We start from the raw sequence: 13,215 nt of genomic DNA on the forward strand, positions 1-13,215 counted from the left end.
GGGGCCGCAGCCCCGCCATTTTTGCGGCTGCACCTTGGACCAAGGAGCTACAATGTTGCTTTTGCAGCCGTCTGTGGTCGCGGCAGCTCTCCACAACTGTAAGGATCAGTGCCTATGTCTCATGCTTATAATTCAAGCTACTCAGAAGGCTGAGATCTAAGGAATGCAATTTGAATCCAGCCTGGGCAGGAAAGTCCGTGAGACTCTTGTCTGCAATTAGTCATTAAAACGTTTGTAGTGGAGCTGTGGCACAAGTGGTAGAATACTCCACTAATCTTAAGTGAAAAAGCTAAGGGCCAGTGATCAGGCCCTGGGTTCAAACTCTCCTACCAGCACTAGAAAAAATAAGGGTACTTCTAAAGTTTGAGACATTCATCAATGATAACACTGTACTCCAAATATAGAATGGATTAGTTACTTGGTGAATTAATTTCTTTTGGTAGTACTGAGGCTTGAACTCAGGGACTCTGTACTGCTTGCTGACTCAGCTGGCACCCTAACACTTGATCCATGGCTCTATCCCTGCTTTTTCCTGCTTATTTTGGAGATGCAGTCTACAGTGATGTATGTCTGCTATCCTACAGAAAGCATACATAGAAAGATAAGCCTGAGACTGTTTGAAAAAAAAAAAAAGAACAAAAGCAAAAAAGCCTGGAGGCATGGCTCATGTGATAGAGAGCTTGCCTAGCACTTGTGAGGACCCACGTTCAAACCCTACCACCACCACACAGACCATAAAAATGTGTGCGTGAGACACCACTGAGTCCTGAGCTGCTTAAGTCCATGTGCCAGAACCAGGTGCTTCCGATATGATGGGAACAGCTTGGGGACAGGCCCAGCCACAGCCCCCACGTCAAATCATAGTTCTTCCCTCCAGGCTAAATTGGTATCTGAATTTATAGCACTGAAGGCCCTATTTGTCTGCTCGGGCAGCCGTACCAAAGCAGCACAGACTGGGTGGTGTCAGCAACCAAAATGTATTTTTTTCACAGTTCTGAAGTCCAAGAGCGAGGTGTTGGCAGATTCAGTTTCTCCTGAAGCCTCTCTCCATGGCTTGCAGATGGTCACATCCTTACTGTGTCCTCATATAGCCTTTTCTCTTCTCACACATCCCTGGTGTCTCTACTTTAACTGTCATCTCTCTCCCTCCCCCCGCCCCTCTGTTACTGTGGTTTGAACCCAGAGCCTTATGTATACTTTTTTTTTGGGGGGGTCCGGTCGTGGGGCCTGAACTCTGGGCCTGGGCACTGTCCCTCAGCTCTTCAGCTCAAGGCTAGCGCTCTACCACTTGAGCCACAGCGCCACTTCCATCTTTTTCTGCTTCTATGGTACTGAGGAATCCAACCCAGGGCCTCATGCATGCAAGACAAGCGCTCTACCACTGAGCCACCTTCCCAGCCCCCCTTATGTATACTTAAGCCAGTATTCTGCCACTGAGTTACATCCTCAGCCATAAAATTCTTCTTCCTTCCGACACCCCATCTCTCTCTACATGTTCTCACTGCCACCTTGATTTCTCTTCCTCCTCCTCCTTTTACTCCTCCTCTTCTTTCTTTTTGCTGGTCCTGGAATCTGAACTCAGAGCCTGGATGCTGTCCCTGAACTTTATGTGCTCAAAGCTAGCTAGTGCTCTACCACTTGAACCACAGCTCCACTTGTGGCTTTTTGGTGGTTCATCAGAGATAAGAGTCTTATGAGATTTTTCTGCCTGGACTGGCTTTGACCTGTGATCCTACAGATCTTAGCCTCTTTAGCAGCTAGGATTACAGATGTGAACCACAGGCACCAGACTACTCAGTCTTTTTTAATTTCCATCCCTCCCCTTATCAACCCCAAATCATGGTGGTGGTTGAATTTTAAAAACTGCCTTTGACTCTTGCTTTGTCATTTATAATTCTGTATTGTAAAAGTGACTTCGCTTCTCTGATTCGTCTGTGAGACGGGTGAAGATTTAACAATACAGTCTGTGCGATGCATTTAGCATAGATGCACACTTAGGACCCCCAAACTGAAATTCCTATTAGGGGTTGTTGGAGATTCTGCAGAGCGCAAACCGCAGTGGCAGAGGAAACTCCCTCCTGTCCCCTCGCCCAAAGCTGGAGGGACAAGCAGGGGCGGCGGTGACATTCCCAGGAACAGTAAACACTTTGGGTAGGTCCGTGTTCCTTCGCTTACCTTTGCTTAATCCCAGCGCCCGGCGCGCAGGCGTCACCCTCGGCTCCCTCAAAGTTTAGGGCGCCGCCTCCCACAGCGCCGGGCCCAGAACGGACTACATTTCCCAGAGTGCGCCTCGGGCGGGGGCCCCTGAGGGTCACCCAGCTCCCCGGTCCAGCTGCGTTTCGGGCTCGGGCGGCATTGTCCATTCACTCAGCTCCTAGATTTCGGCTTCCTAAGCGCGTGCGTTATCCTCCACCCCCATCTTGGGGGCATGAGTCCCACTCCTCTCTTTCCCCACAGAATGTGGTCCTCACTATCTGTGGGGAACCATTGGTCCTTTCCTCTCGGCGTCCCCAGATACAGGAGGAGAACCCGACACCTCGCTTTCCTCCCCAAGACACGTCCATCGGGTCCTATCTCAGCCGGCAGCTCACAATGAGGGTCCGGGAGACAGACCGGAGGCCGCACGGCCCGCGGAACTACAACTCCCAGGCGGCATCGCTGCGATTACGTCATTCCGACACCTCCAGCAGCCTGGGGAAGAGCCGCGAGCGATTGGGGGTGGGATGCGGGGGGACGAGTAGGTCAGCTCACAGCTGGGGACTGAGAGACTGCCTGGAAGCCTCACGGTTCCCCCCCCCGCGGAACTACAACTCCCAGGCGGCATCGCGGCGGGCGCTGCAGTTACGTCACTCCGGCACTGCCAGCTGCCCCCGGGAAGAGGCGCGCGCGCCGGCGGGCGGCGGGCGGGCAGGCAGGCGGGCGGGGGGGGAGGGGCAGGGTCTGGGGCCGACCTGGAACCCGGTACGGAAGATGGCAGCTACTCGACCACCCGGCGCGTGAGGAGGCCGAGGGGCGCGCCACCCCTTCCTGGGGCGGCCGCCCCTTCCCCTCGGGTCTCGCCATCCCTGCCCGGCCCCTTACGGTCGTGGCCCGGGATGCGGAATCCGGGGGCCGCCGGTGGAGCTGCGCGGGGTGGGAGGCGCGGGGAGGAGTGGCTGCCCGCTGCCCTCGCCCTCGGCCCCCACCGGCGGGCACGGCGAGATTCCAGACGCTGGGGTGGGCCGGGCCCTCTTAGCGCCCTGACATCTGGGGGTGGGAACAGGTGAACCTGCGGCTCTCCTCCTCCCCACCTCCCCCACCGCCCGGCTGGGACCGCCGAATCCGAGGGGACAGCCCTGCCCTTTCCAGGGCGGGCTTTGCCTGCTCCCCCAGAGGGCCCCCCCTCTCACCATGGCCCCCAGGAGCGCCCGTGGACCCTCAGGGACCGCCTCCCACCCTGGCCGCCCGGGCCCGCCCTCAGCATCCCGCGGGCACCCGGTGTGAAGCGGCCTCCTGCAGCCCCTCCCCCGCCCATGGAGGAGGAGGAGGAGGAGGGGGCGGCCGCCAAGGAGTGGGGTTCGACCCCCGCGGGGCCCGTCTGGACCGCCGTGTTCGACTACGAGGCGGTGGGCGACGAGGAGCTGACGCTGCGGAGGGGCGATCGCGTGCAGGTGCTTTCCCAAGACTGTGCGGTGTCTGGCGATGAAGGCTGGTGGACCGGCCAGCTGCCCAGCGGCCGTGTGGGCGTCTTCCCCAGCAACTATGTGGCCCCCGCCACACCTGCGGCGCCCGCGGGTCTGCAGCTGCCCCAGGAGATCCCCTTCCATGAGCTGCAGTTGGAGGAGATCATCGGCGTCGGGGGCTTTGGCAAAGTCTATCGTGCCCTGTGGCAAGGCGAGGAGGTAGCCGTCAAGGCCGCCCGGCTGGACCCCGAGCGGGACCCGGCAGTGACAGCGGAGCAAGTGCGCCAGGAGGCCCGGCTTTTTGGTGCCCTGCAGCACCCCAATATCATTGCCCTGAGGGGTGCCTGCCTCAGCCCCCCAAATCTCTGCCTGGTGATGGAATATGCCAGGGGAGGTGCACTCAGCAGGGTGCTGGCAGGACGTCGGGTGCCCCCTCACGTACTGGTCAACTGGGCCGTGCAGGTGGCCCGGGGCATGAACTATCTTCACAATGATGCCCCTGTGCCCATCATCCACCGGGACCTCAAGTCCATCAACAGTAAGTGGTGTCCTCCCCCTCCCCCGCAAACTCCCTTCCACAGAACCTCCCAAGGCCAGGCCTAGGTGATGGGAGGTAGGACCAGGGACACCAGGTGGCACTGTGCTTGGGATAAAGAGGGGCAGCAGTAGATCTTCAGGGCCAAGTGAGGCCGGCCTTGCCTCTAAGGAGGCTCAGAAAGTTTGGAGACCCTTTTGGCGTTGATGGTCACACCTGTAATCCTAGCTGCTCAGGAGGCTGAGATCTGCGGATCCAAGTTCAAAACCAGCCTAGACAGAAAACATCTATGAGATTCTTATCTCCAGTTAACCAACTGGCTCCAGTAGTAGAGCTCCTGGCTGGAGTGAAAAAAGCCAAGTGAGCCTTGAAGTCCCAATACCTCCCCCCACACACAGGTGGAAAAAAAAATGTTGAAGACCAGACTGCCTCCCAGGATACAGTCACAATAGCTCAATAAATATGTCTTCATGCACACAGTGACAGGCCCTACATTCCGTGCCATCAACAGGACGTGCACATAGCCTGCCCTCATGGTACCCACCATCCAGTTATGGTGCCAGACGGACAAAACAAACCTAGCTTACCTGGAGACAGGGTTTCTCATCTCTGGCACCACTGTCATCACTGGATACTGCTGGCTGTGCGCATCAGCATCCTTGGCCTCTACATACTCGGCATTCTCCACTCTGTCCCCAGCTAGGAAAACCAAAAGTGACTCTAGACATGGCCTCGTGTTCCCACAGGGACAAATTCACCAGTTGTTAATGGCTTCCCAAAATCCTCTGGGCAGGCCTCCAAGGCAAACTGGATGTGGCTTATATAGAAGCTTCTAGGCTCCCTGGCTGGTTACAAGTTCCCCCCAAATTGATTGGTTGCTTGAATCCCAGGTGGATGGGAAGGTTCCCCAGGACTCCCATCTGGGCCACAGAGTGACTTGGGAACACTAGTGATTATTATTTATTTTTTTATTTTTATTTTTTGGGTCCGGTTGTGGGGCCTGAACTCTGGGCCTGGGCGCTGTCTCTCAGCTCTTCAGCTCAAGGCGAGCGCTCTACCATTTGAGCCACAGCGCCACTTCCGGCTTTTTTCTTTTTGCTTATGTGGTGCTGAGGAATCGAACCCAGGGATTCATGCATGCAAGGCAAGCGCTCTACCACGGAGCCACCTTCCCAGCCTGTGAATATTATTTATTAAATTAGTAGCCATACAGGGGTGGCTACTAACCACAAGCATGGTTTCTGCCCTAACATTTCATTCATTCTTTTCACAGATAGTTCTGGGGTGCCATATGCTACATACGCAGAGGAGTACACTTCCTAGCTCTCCCATACTTGTTCTGCCCCTCTCCCTCCCTTTCATTCCCTTAGTCATGCCTTCATTCCTTCTCTGGGGATCTGCAAGGCCAGGTGGTGTGCTTAAGTAAAGAGGCGTCCACAGTAAATGGCCAGCATGACCCCTGTTTTCATGCAATTCACACTCAGGCCCAGAAACCTGAGGGTCTTTCTTTGCCCTCAGCACTCATCCTGTTCCCTAATTTTTGCCACTTTGACATAATCAAAATTGTCCACTGTTTTTGTTTTTTAAACAAGTGTGTTGCTAGGCTGCATCAACTGTAACCAAGCCCCTCAAACAAGTCAGAGTGGCCCTCGCTTCAGCTTCAGCTTGTGTACACTCACAGATAGCTACCTGGTGCCCATATATGCTCAGGCCTGTGCCCAGACTGGAGCACTGAGCAAGGCAGAGGTAGACGGGCCCTGTCCTCATTGATGCCCACGTTTCAACTCCTCTGAAACAGCTGGTGGACTTCTCCTGAAGGCTGGGACTGGCCCTTCCTTACCCCTGCTGTTTGGACAATGCTCTGAACTCTGGGTCTGGGCGCTGTCCCTCAGCTCTTCAGCTCAAGGCTAGTGCTCTACCACTGGAGCCACAGCGCCACTTCTGGTCTCATGGACTTTCCTCCCTAGGCTGGCTTTGAACCATGATCCTCAGATCTTAGCCACCTGAGTAGCTAGGATTATAGGCATGAGCCACCAGTGCCCAGCTAGATGTTTTTTTTTTTGGGGGGGGGGTCCGGTCGTGGGGCCTGAACTCTGGGCCTGGGCGCTGTCCCTCAGCTCTTCAGCTAAAGGCTAGCGCTCTACCACTTGAGCCACAGAGCCACTTCCGGCTTTTTTCTTTTTGCTTATGTGGTGCTGAGGAATCGAACCCAGGGATTCATGCATGCAAGGCAAGCGCTCTACCACTGAACCACCTTCCCAGCCCCTAGATGGGGTTCTTAACTAGGGTTTCCCCTTGAGACAGAGGGTTTCCTCCATACCTGAGACAGAAACAGGGTGTCTGTAGCATGGTATATCCATTTCTCCTTCCCCAAGGAGCCCCCTCATCTGGTGTCCTTCATCTTTGGGTTCAATAGTGCCCATGCACAGAGCATTGTCCTAAGCTCTGGGATTACAGGAGTGAGCAAGGCTAGATCAGCCCCCTCCCCTCTCTGTATGAGATTTACATGCTAGTAAGGAGGACTAGATGATACCTGCTGACAAATAAGTAGGTGGACAAAGGGATGGATAAAGAGATTGCCAGACTTTCAGTGGGACCAGGAGTTCTCCGAAATAAGGCGGGCAAAGGGTGGGACAGAGAGAACGGTTTGGATCTGCTGATCAGGGAAGGCAGTGTTGGAGCAGAGATTCACAAAGAGAAGACTGTGGGTCAGGAGAACTCTGGGCAAGGGTCCTGAGGTGGATGAGCTTGACCTCGGCGAGAAGCATAAGACCAGAACCTCTGGAGGGGAGGAGATGAGGTGGGAAAGGTGGGCAGGGGCTAGCTCTCAGGACTCTGAGGCCATACAGAGCACCTCAAGTGTTTCCTCTGATGGTATGAGCACTAGTAGAGGTTTCGACCAGGGGATGACATGGCCGCAATAAGATTTTCAACGGGGATTGATGTAGGCCCAGCTTGGGAGATGCAGAAATAAAGCATAAGGCCAAGGCAAGCTCCATCTGCCACAGCGTTTATACAGCAGGGAGGTGACGGAGACCTAAGAAGGGAGAATGCCTGGGGAGATAGTCACATGCCGAGACATCACAGGAGGCTTCTAGAAGGAGATGGCAGTGTGTGGGCAGTGTGCTGGTCCCGCTGGTCTTCAGTTCCTTGATTTGCCCCATGGGCATGACAGAATAACCTCATGCTTGTCACACTTGGGGAAATTGACAGAGACGTAGAGAAGGTGGAAAAACAAGGAACAGTTTGAGGCCATCACAGGCTAGTAACCAGAGCCATCAGGAACACACTTAGTTTCAGGCAATAAACCTTTATAATCCTAGATAGGATCTGCGGTTGTCATCCTGTTTAACACAGGAGAAATCAGTCATGGCTCCAAGGTGAGGTAAATGATAGATTGTTATAAAGCTAATAAGTGGCAGAGCCCAAGCCAGCTGCCAAGGCCTGTAATCCTAGCTTCTCAGGAGGCTGAAGTCTAAGGATTATGGCTCAAAGCCAGCACAGGCAGAAAAGTCCATGAGACACTTATCTCCAATGAACCACCAAAAAAGCTGGAAATAGAGCTGTCATTCAAGTGGTAGAGTGCCAATCTTGAGCAAAACTGCCAAGCAAGAGTGCAAGGCCCTGAGTTCAAGCCACAGGACTAGCACACACAAAAGATCAAAGTAGCAGAGCTGAGATTCAAAACAAGGCATTGAACTGCACTCTGAGGGGGAAATAGTCAAATATTGTAGCAGAAAGACAGAGTCTGATAACAGCAATAGCTTGTGTCCAGCTATTTTCTAGTCAGCCATATGCTTTTGATCAAATGACTTCTCTGAGTGTCCATTCTTGTGAAAGACTAGATCAGCTGTAAACATTGAATATGTGTGGATGGATCAGTCAGATTTGGTCACAGTGATGCTGTGTAACAAAACTACCCCCCAAAAAACAAACTATCTTAACACAATTGCTTGCTACTGCCTGTATACTTGGAGCAGCAGTAAAGCAGAGAGGCTTTGCCCCAGTATCTCCCATCTTTGGACCAGGGCATGTTGTTATGGCAACAGCAAAAGCTCTAGATGTCAAATAGATACTCAAAGACTCTTAAGAGCCCATCCTACCTGGTTTAGAGCCAAAAGATGGGGAAAGAGCTGTAGAATCACTTGGCAGAGTGGGCACACAGGAAGGGGTGGCACTAGGGCCCCTGGGGACTCTAGAAGACCATAGGGCTAAAATGGAGAATCATTCTTCCCTTCTGGTTTGCTGGTCCCTTGTTCTTGGCCATTCATTGAGTTTCCCAGACTCCAGGCAGAGGACAGAGGGCTCAGGGAACTTGGATAAAGCATGTGAAGAGACTTGTGGGGTTTGGGGCCAGGAAGATGCTGTGCAGAGTGGGGCTTGGTGTGAGGAGAGCCAGCAAGGCAGGTTGGCCCACGGTCCCCACAGGTCTGGTGACCCTGACTTTCTTCTATTACTCCCGTCCCCAGTCCTGATCCTGGAGGCCATTGAGAACCACAACCTCGCAGACACGGTGCTCAAGATCACGGATTTTGGCCTCGCCCGAGAGTGGCACAAGACCACAAAAATGAGTGCTGCCGGAACCTACGCCTGGATGGCACCCGAGGTCATCCGCCTTTCCCTCTTCTCCAAAAGCAGCGATGTCTGGAGGTGCTGAGCTGGGGGGAGGAGGGGGAGGGCTTGGGGGGAGCTCAGGACCGGGGGAGAGAATGAAGGGGGCAGAATGTGTCTCCAGCGCCCTGTACTGACAGGCTCACACAGTTACCTGCTCTGTGACAGAGGTGGCCCCAAGAAGGGACTTGAAGTAGAATGAAAAAAAAAAAGTCCCCAGCTAGGTGCAGGTGGTTTATGCCTGTGATCCCAGCTACTCAGGAGGCTGAGATCTAAGGATCATGGTTCAGAGCCAGTTGAGGCAGAAAAAGCCCATGAGACTCATAACTTGAGCAAAAAAGTTCTGGGACAGAGCCCTGAGTTCAAGCTCAAAGACTAGCGTGCACGCGCATACACACGCACACACACACAATCCACTAAGAGAAGAAAGGTTTTGAAGTTTGGAAGCATGTAAGATAGTTGTAAAGATAGATGGTGGGGGGGGAAGGGTTGGGAAGGTGGTTCAGTGGTAGAGTGCTTGCCCTGCATGCATGAAGCCCTGGGTTCGCTTTCTCAGTATCACATAAGCGGAAAAAGCCGGAAGTGGCGCTGTGGCTCAAGTGGTAGAGTGCTAGCCTTGAGCTGAAGAGCTGAGGGACAGCGCCCAGGCCCAGAGTTCAGGCCCCACAATCAACAACAACAAAAAAAGACAGAGGGTATTGGCATATAGAACGAGGAGTAGATGGCTGGTGAAGGCCATTCTGAGAAAGGGTGGCTTTGGGTCCATTCATAATGTGAGCACCACCAAGGAGCATGGTATGTTCCAGAAGGTGTGGCTGGAGCAGGACAGGAAATGAGGCTGAGAGCTGCAAGGCTCAGCACCCCTGGTTTACTCAGTGCAATGTAGCCATTAGCCCCCTCGGACACTCCTGTGAGCAACGCCATCTGATCCAGCATGTTAAAAGCTCCCTTGGCTATGGGGTAACCACCGGATCTTAGGGGACAGTGGTGACAGGAGGCTGACGAGGCCATGGCAGTGAGCATGGGTGATAGCAATAGAAACTTGTCTACCATGGGCCTCTAGGTCGCCCATTTGCTGTTCCACCAGTTCCCAGGGTCACTGATGGCCAGGACAGCAAATGCAGGATTCTCCCGCTTCCTTAGAGCAGGGCGGCTTCTGGACACCTGTGGCCTCACATCAGGAATTCACAATGACACCCAACAGCAGGGAGGAACAGAAACCCTAAATATGGGGCTGGGAAGATGGCTCAGTGGTGGAGTGCTTGCCTAGCATGCATGAAGCCTTGGATTCAATTCCTCATAAACAGAAAAGTCTGGAAGAGGTGGTGTGGCTCAAGTGGTAGAGAGCAAAAGCAGCCCAGGAACAGTGCCCAGGCCCTGAGTTCAAGCCCCAGGACTGGCAAAAAATGAAAAAAAGAAACCCCAAATAAAAAGACCAAAGGGGCTAAAGGTGTGGCTCAAGTGGTAGAGTGCTTGCTTACCCAGTGCAAGGATCTGAGTTCAAACTCACATACTAAATTTGTATGTGTGCGCGCGTGTGCACGTGCACCACACACACACACACAAAGTTTGTACTTCATGTAAAGCCCAGGACTAACTGGCTGACGATGACCCAGCATGACAGATGATCCTATGCTGGGCTCCTCATCTGAGCGTTGGTGGTGTGGGGCAGAGTGACCCTCCTTGCATGGCCCTGTCCTGTACTTTTCAAGACAGTAAATAGCCATTGCCCCCAGCCACCAAACATCAGCCACATTCCTCTGTCACTGAGGCTGTGAAAAACATCCCCAGAGGTTTGCAGGCACAAGGGAGCAAGCAATGAGGGGGCTTCTGCCACCGCCAGGAGAAAACCTCTGTTACTTTCCTTTACCATGCCCTCCATTCCCAAGCTTGCCTCATGACCCGAGAGGGCTACTTCAGCCCCAGCTTTTTTTTTGTTGGTCATGAGGTTTGAACTCTGGGCCTGGGCACTGTCCCTGAGCTCTTCAGCTCAAGGCAAATGCTCTACCACTTGAGCCACAGCACCACTTCTGGTTTTCTGGTGGTCAATTGGAGATTAGAGGCTCACAGGGACATTCCTGCCCAGGGTGGCTTTGAACCGTGACCCTCATATCTCAATCTCCTGAGTAGCTAGGATGGCAGGCGTGAGTCACCAGCACCCAGCCAGCCCCAGCTTTTATGTCTACATTCTGACTGCTAGGAAAGGGGCACACCTCTTCTCTTTTAGGACATTTCTATACCCTCCTTCATCCCACCGGCCAGAACCATAGTCCTTTGGGCATCCTTGGCCCCAGAGGAGGATGGGAAATCGTTTCAAGCAGCTTACACCCAGCTCAAATTCACCAGTGCTGTCACTGAAGCAGACAGGAGCTGCACACAGGCAGCAGCTCTGCCCATCTGGTTTTGGTGCCTAGAACAACAGTGCCTTGGGCACAGTAGGTGCCAAATGAATGCACGTGTGGCTTGTAGGAGGGAACAAGGATGTAGCACACATTAGGGAGTGGTGATCAGGGCCCAGCGGGTGCCCAGAATCCAGGTGAAGGGGGACACGCCCATAGCAGTCGCACAGTGAGTTCTCCCCACTCTGGGATTGCCAGCTGTTGAGTTGAGCATGGTGGGCGTCAGCCAGAGGTAAACCCAAGTGTGACTCCACCACGTGACGGCTGTGTGGCCTTGAGTGGGCAGCTTGGGCTCTCTGAGCCTGTGCCTGTTCCCCCCAAAACACGGGCATCATACCAATACCTTCTGCCTCACAGGCTGTAGTGAGGATTACCCGGCGTGCCTGGCACAGTGCCTGGCCTGGAATAAATATTTCCTCAGTGGGGGCTGGGAAGGTGGCTCAGTGGCAGAATGTTTGCCTTGCATGCATGAGGCCCTGGGTTCGATTCCTCAGCACCACATAAGCAGGGGGAAAAACCTGGAAGTGGCGCTGTGGCTCAAGTGGTAGAGCACTAGCCTTGAGCTGAAGAGCTGAGGGACAGCGCCCAGGCCCAAAGTTCAGGACCCCATGACTGGACCCCCCCCCAAAAAAAAAACCTTCCTCAGTGAAAGATAGTGTTAACTTTTTTAGAGGTAAGGGCTGTGGGTCCTGCGGACATACAGAAGAAAGTCCTCTTCTCTTGTCTGGCTGTGGAGTCAAGGAAGGCTTCCTGGAAGAGGAGGCAATGTGAGCTGAGATACACCAAGGAAGGGCCGCTTTCATCAAAGGAATGAACAGCACGCGCAAAGGCCAGGGCTGAGAACAGGGATCTTACTGTTCTGTGTGACTGCAGGATGAAGCCGGGCTGGGCTGGGGACTGAGTGTTTAGAAAAGTTGGGGCTCAGAAGGATGGATCTGCCCAGTAGGCATGGGTGGGGGCGTCCTACTGAAGGTGTTCAACCTGGGGCCAGGGAAGGGCAAGAGCAGATGGCTGGCTGGCCCATCTTGTTCATTGGAGAAGCGGGTCTCAGATAGGATTCGGGTGGTCACGCTGGGCGCAGGACTGGGGCATTGGGTGAGGATCTGGGGTGGCTGTGCTATCATTCCATCCTCTCCCTCCCTGCAGCTTCGGGGTGCTGCTGTGGGAGTTGCTGACCGGTGAGGTTCCCTACCGAGAAATCGATGCCCTGGCTGTGGCATACGGCGTGGCCATGAACAAGCTGACCCTGCCCATCCCTTCCACGTGCCCCGAGCCCTTTGCCCGCCTCCTGGAGGGTAAGCCAGGACCCCTGGGGAGGGTAGGCTTTGCTTAGGGGGGCAGGGGATCTTAGGCCTGACCTCTTCCCTTCTCACTATCATGGGGTGGGGGCCCAGAAAGTGCTGGAACCCAGTTGACTCTGGGCAGCTCCCTCCCTGCCTTTCTCTGTGCCAAGCTGTCCCCAGATGCCCTGCCTGCCTCATTCAGGCTGATTCCCGCGCCCCCCCCCATCACTTTCCTTCCTACCCCAGAATGCTGGGACCCTGACCCACATGGGCGGCCAGATTTCGGCAGCATCTTGAAGCGGCTGGAAGTGATCGAGCAGTCAGCCCTGTTCCAGATGCCACTCGAGTCCTTCCACTCACTGCAGGAAGACTGGAAGCTGGAGATTCAGCACATGTTTGATGACCTTCGGACCAAGGAGAAGGTGAATGCGGGATGGAGGGCGGGGGATGGAACGGGAGCCCTGAGTTGGGTGCCTTGGGAGGCTCAGAATCCCACCTCATGGGCCCCAGCCTGCAGGTTCAGCAGGATCTTTTTGCACATTCAGAAAAGACAGTAAGAACAAGGCCAGGGTGCCCATGGCTCACGCCTGTCATCCTAGCTACTCAGGAGGCTGAGATCTGAGGGTCGTGGTTCAAAGCCAGCCCAGGCAGGAAAGTCTGTGAGACTCTTATCTCCAATTAACCACCAGAAAACGGAAAGTGGTGCTGTGGCTCTAGTGGTAGAG

At 54.3% G+C, this 13,215-nt stretch overlaps 1 protein-coding gene across 1 annotated transcript in view; it reads left to right on the plus strand.

Annotated features, from left to right (window-relative positions):
• Positions 1 to 3,160: 3,160 nt before the first annotated feature.
• Map3k10 (mitogen-activated protein kinase kinase kinase 10) overlaps positions 3,161 to 13,215 on the plus strand; it is a 15,881-nt gene continuing 5,826 nt past the window's right edge. The window contains exons 1-4 of the mRNA XM_013032617.1: positions 3,161 to 4,200; positions 8,667 to 8,847; positions 12,354 to 12,502; positions 12,737 to 12,912. Coding sequence (XP_012888071.1) covers positions 3,513 to 4,200; positions 8,667 to 8,847; positions 12,354 to 12,502; positions 12,737 to 12,912 — 1,194 coding nt within the window. The 5' untranslated portion in view covers positions 3,161 to 3,512. The remainder of the gene's footprint in view (positions 4,201 to 8,666; positions 8,848 to 12,353; positions 12,503 to 12,736; positions 12,913 to 13,215) is intronic.

Source organism: Dipodomys ordii, unplaced genomic scaffold (genome assembly GCF_000151885.1).
Source record: "Dipodomys ordii isolate 6190 unplaced genomic scaffold, Dord_2.0 Scaffold156, whole genome shotgun sequence".
In the NCBI taxonomy this organism is placed as follows: domain Eukaryota; kingdom Metazoa; phylum Chordata; class Mammalia; order Rodentia; family Heteromyidae; genus Dipodomys; species Dipodomys ordii.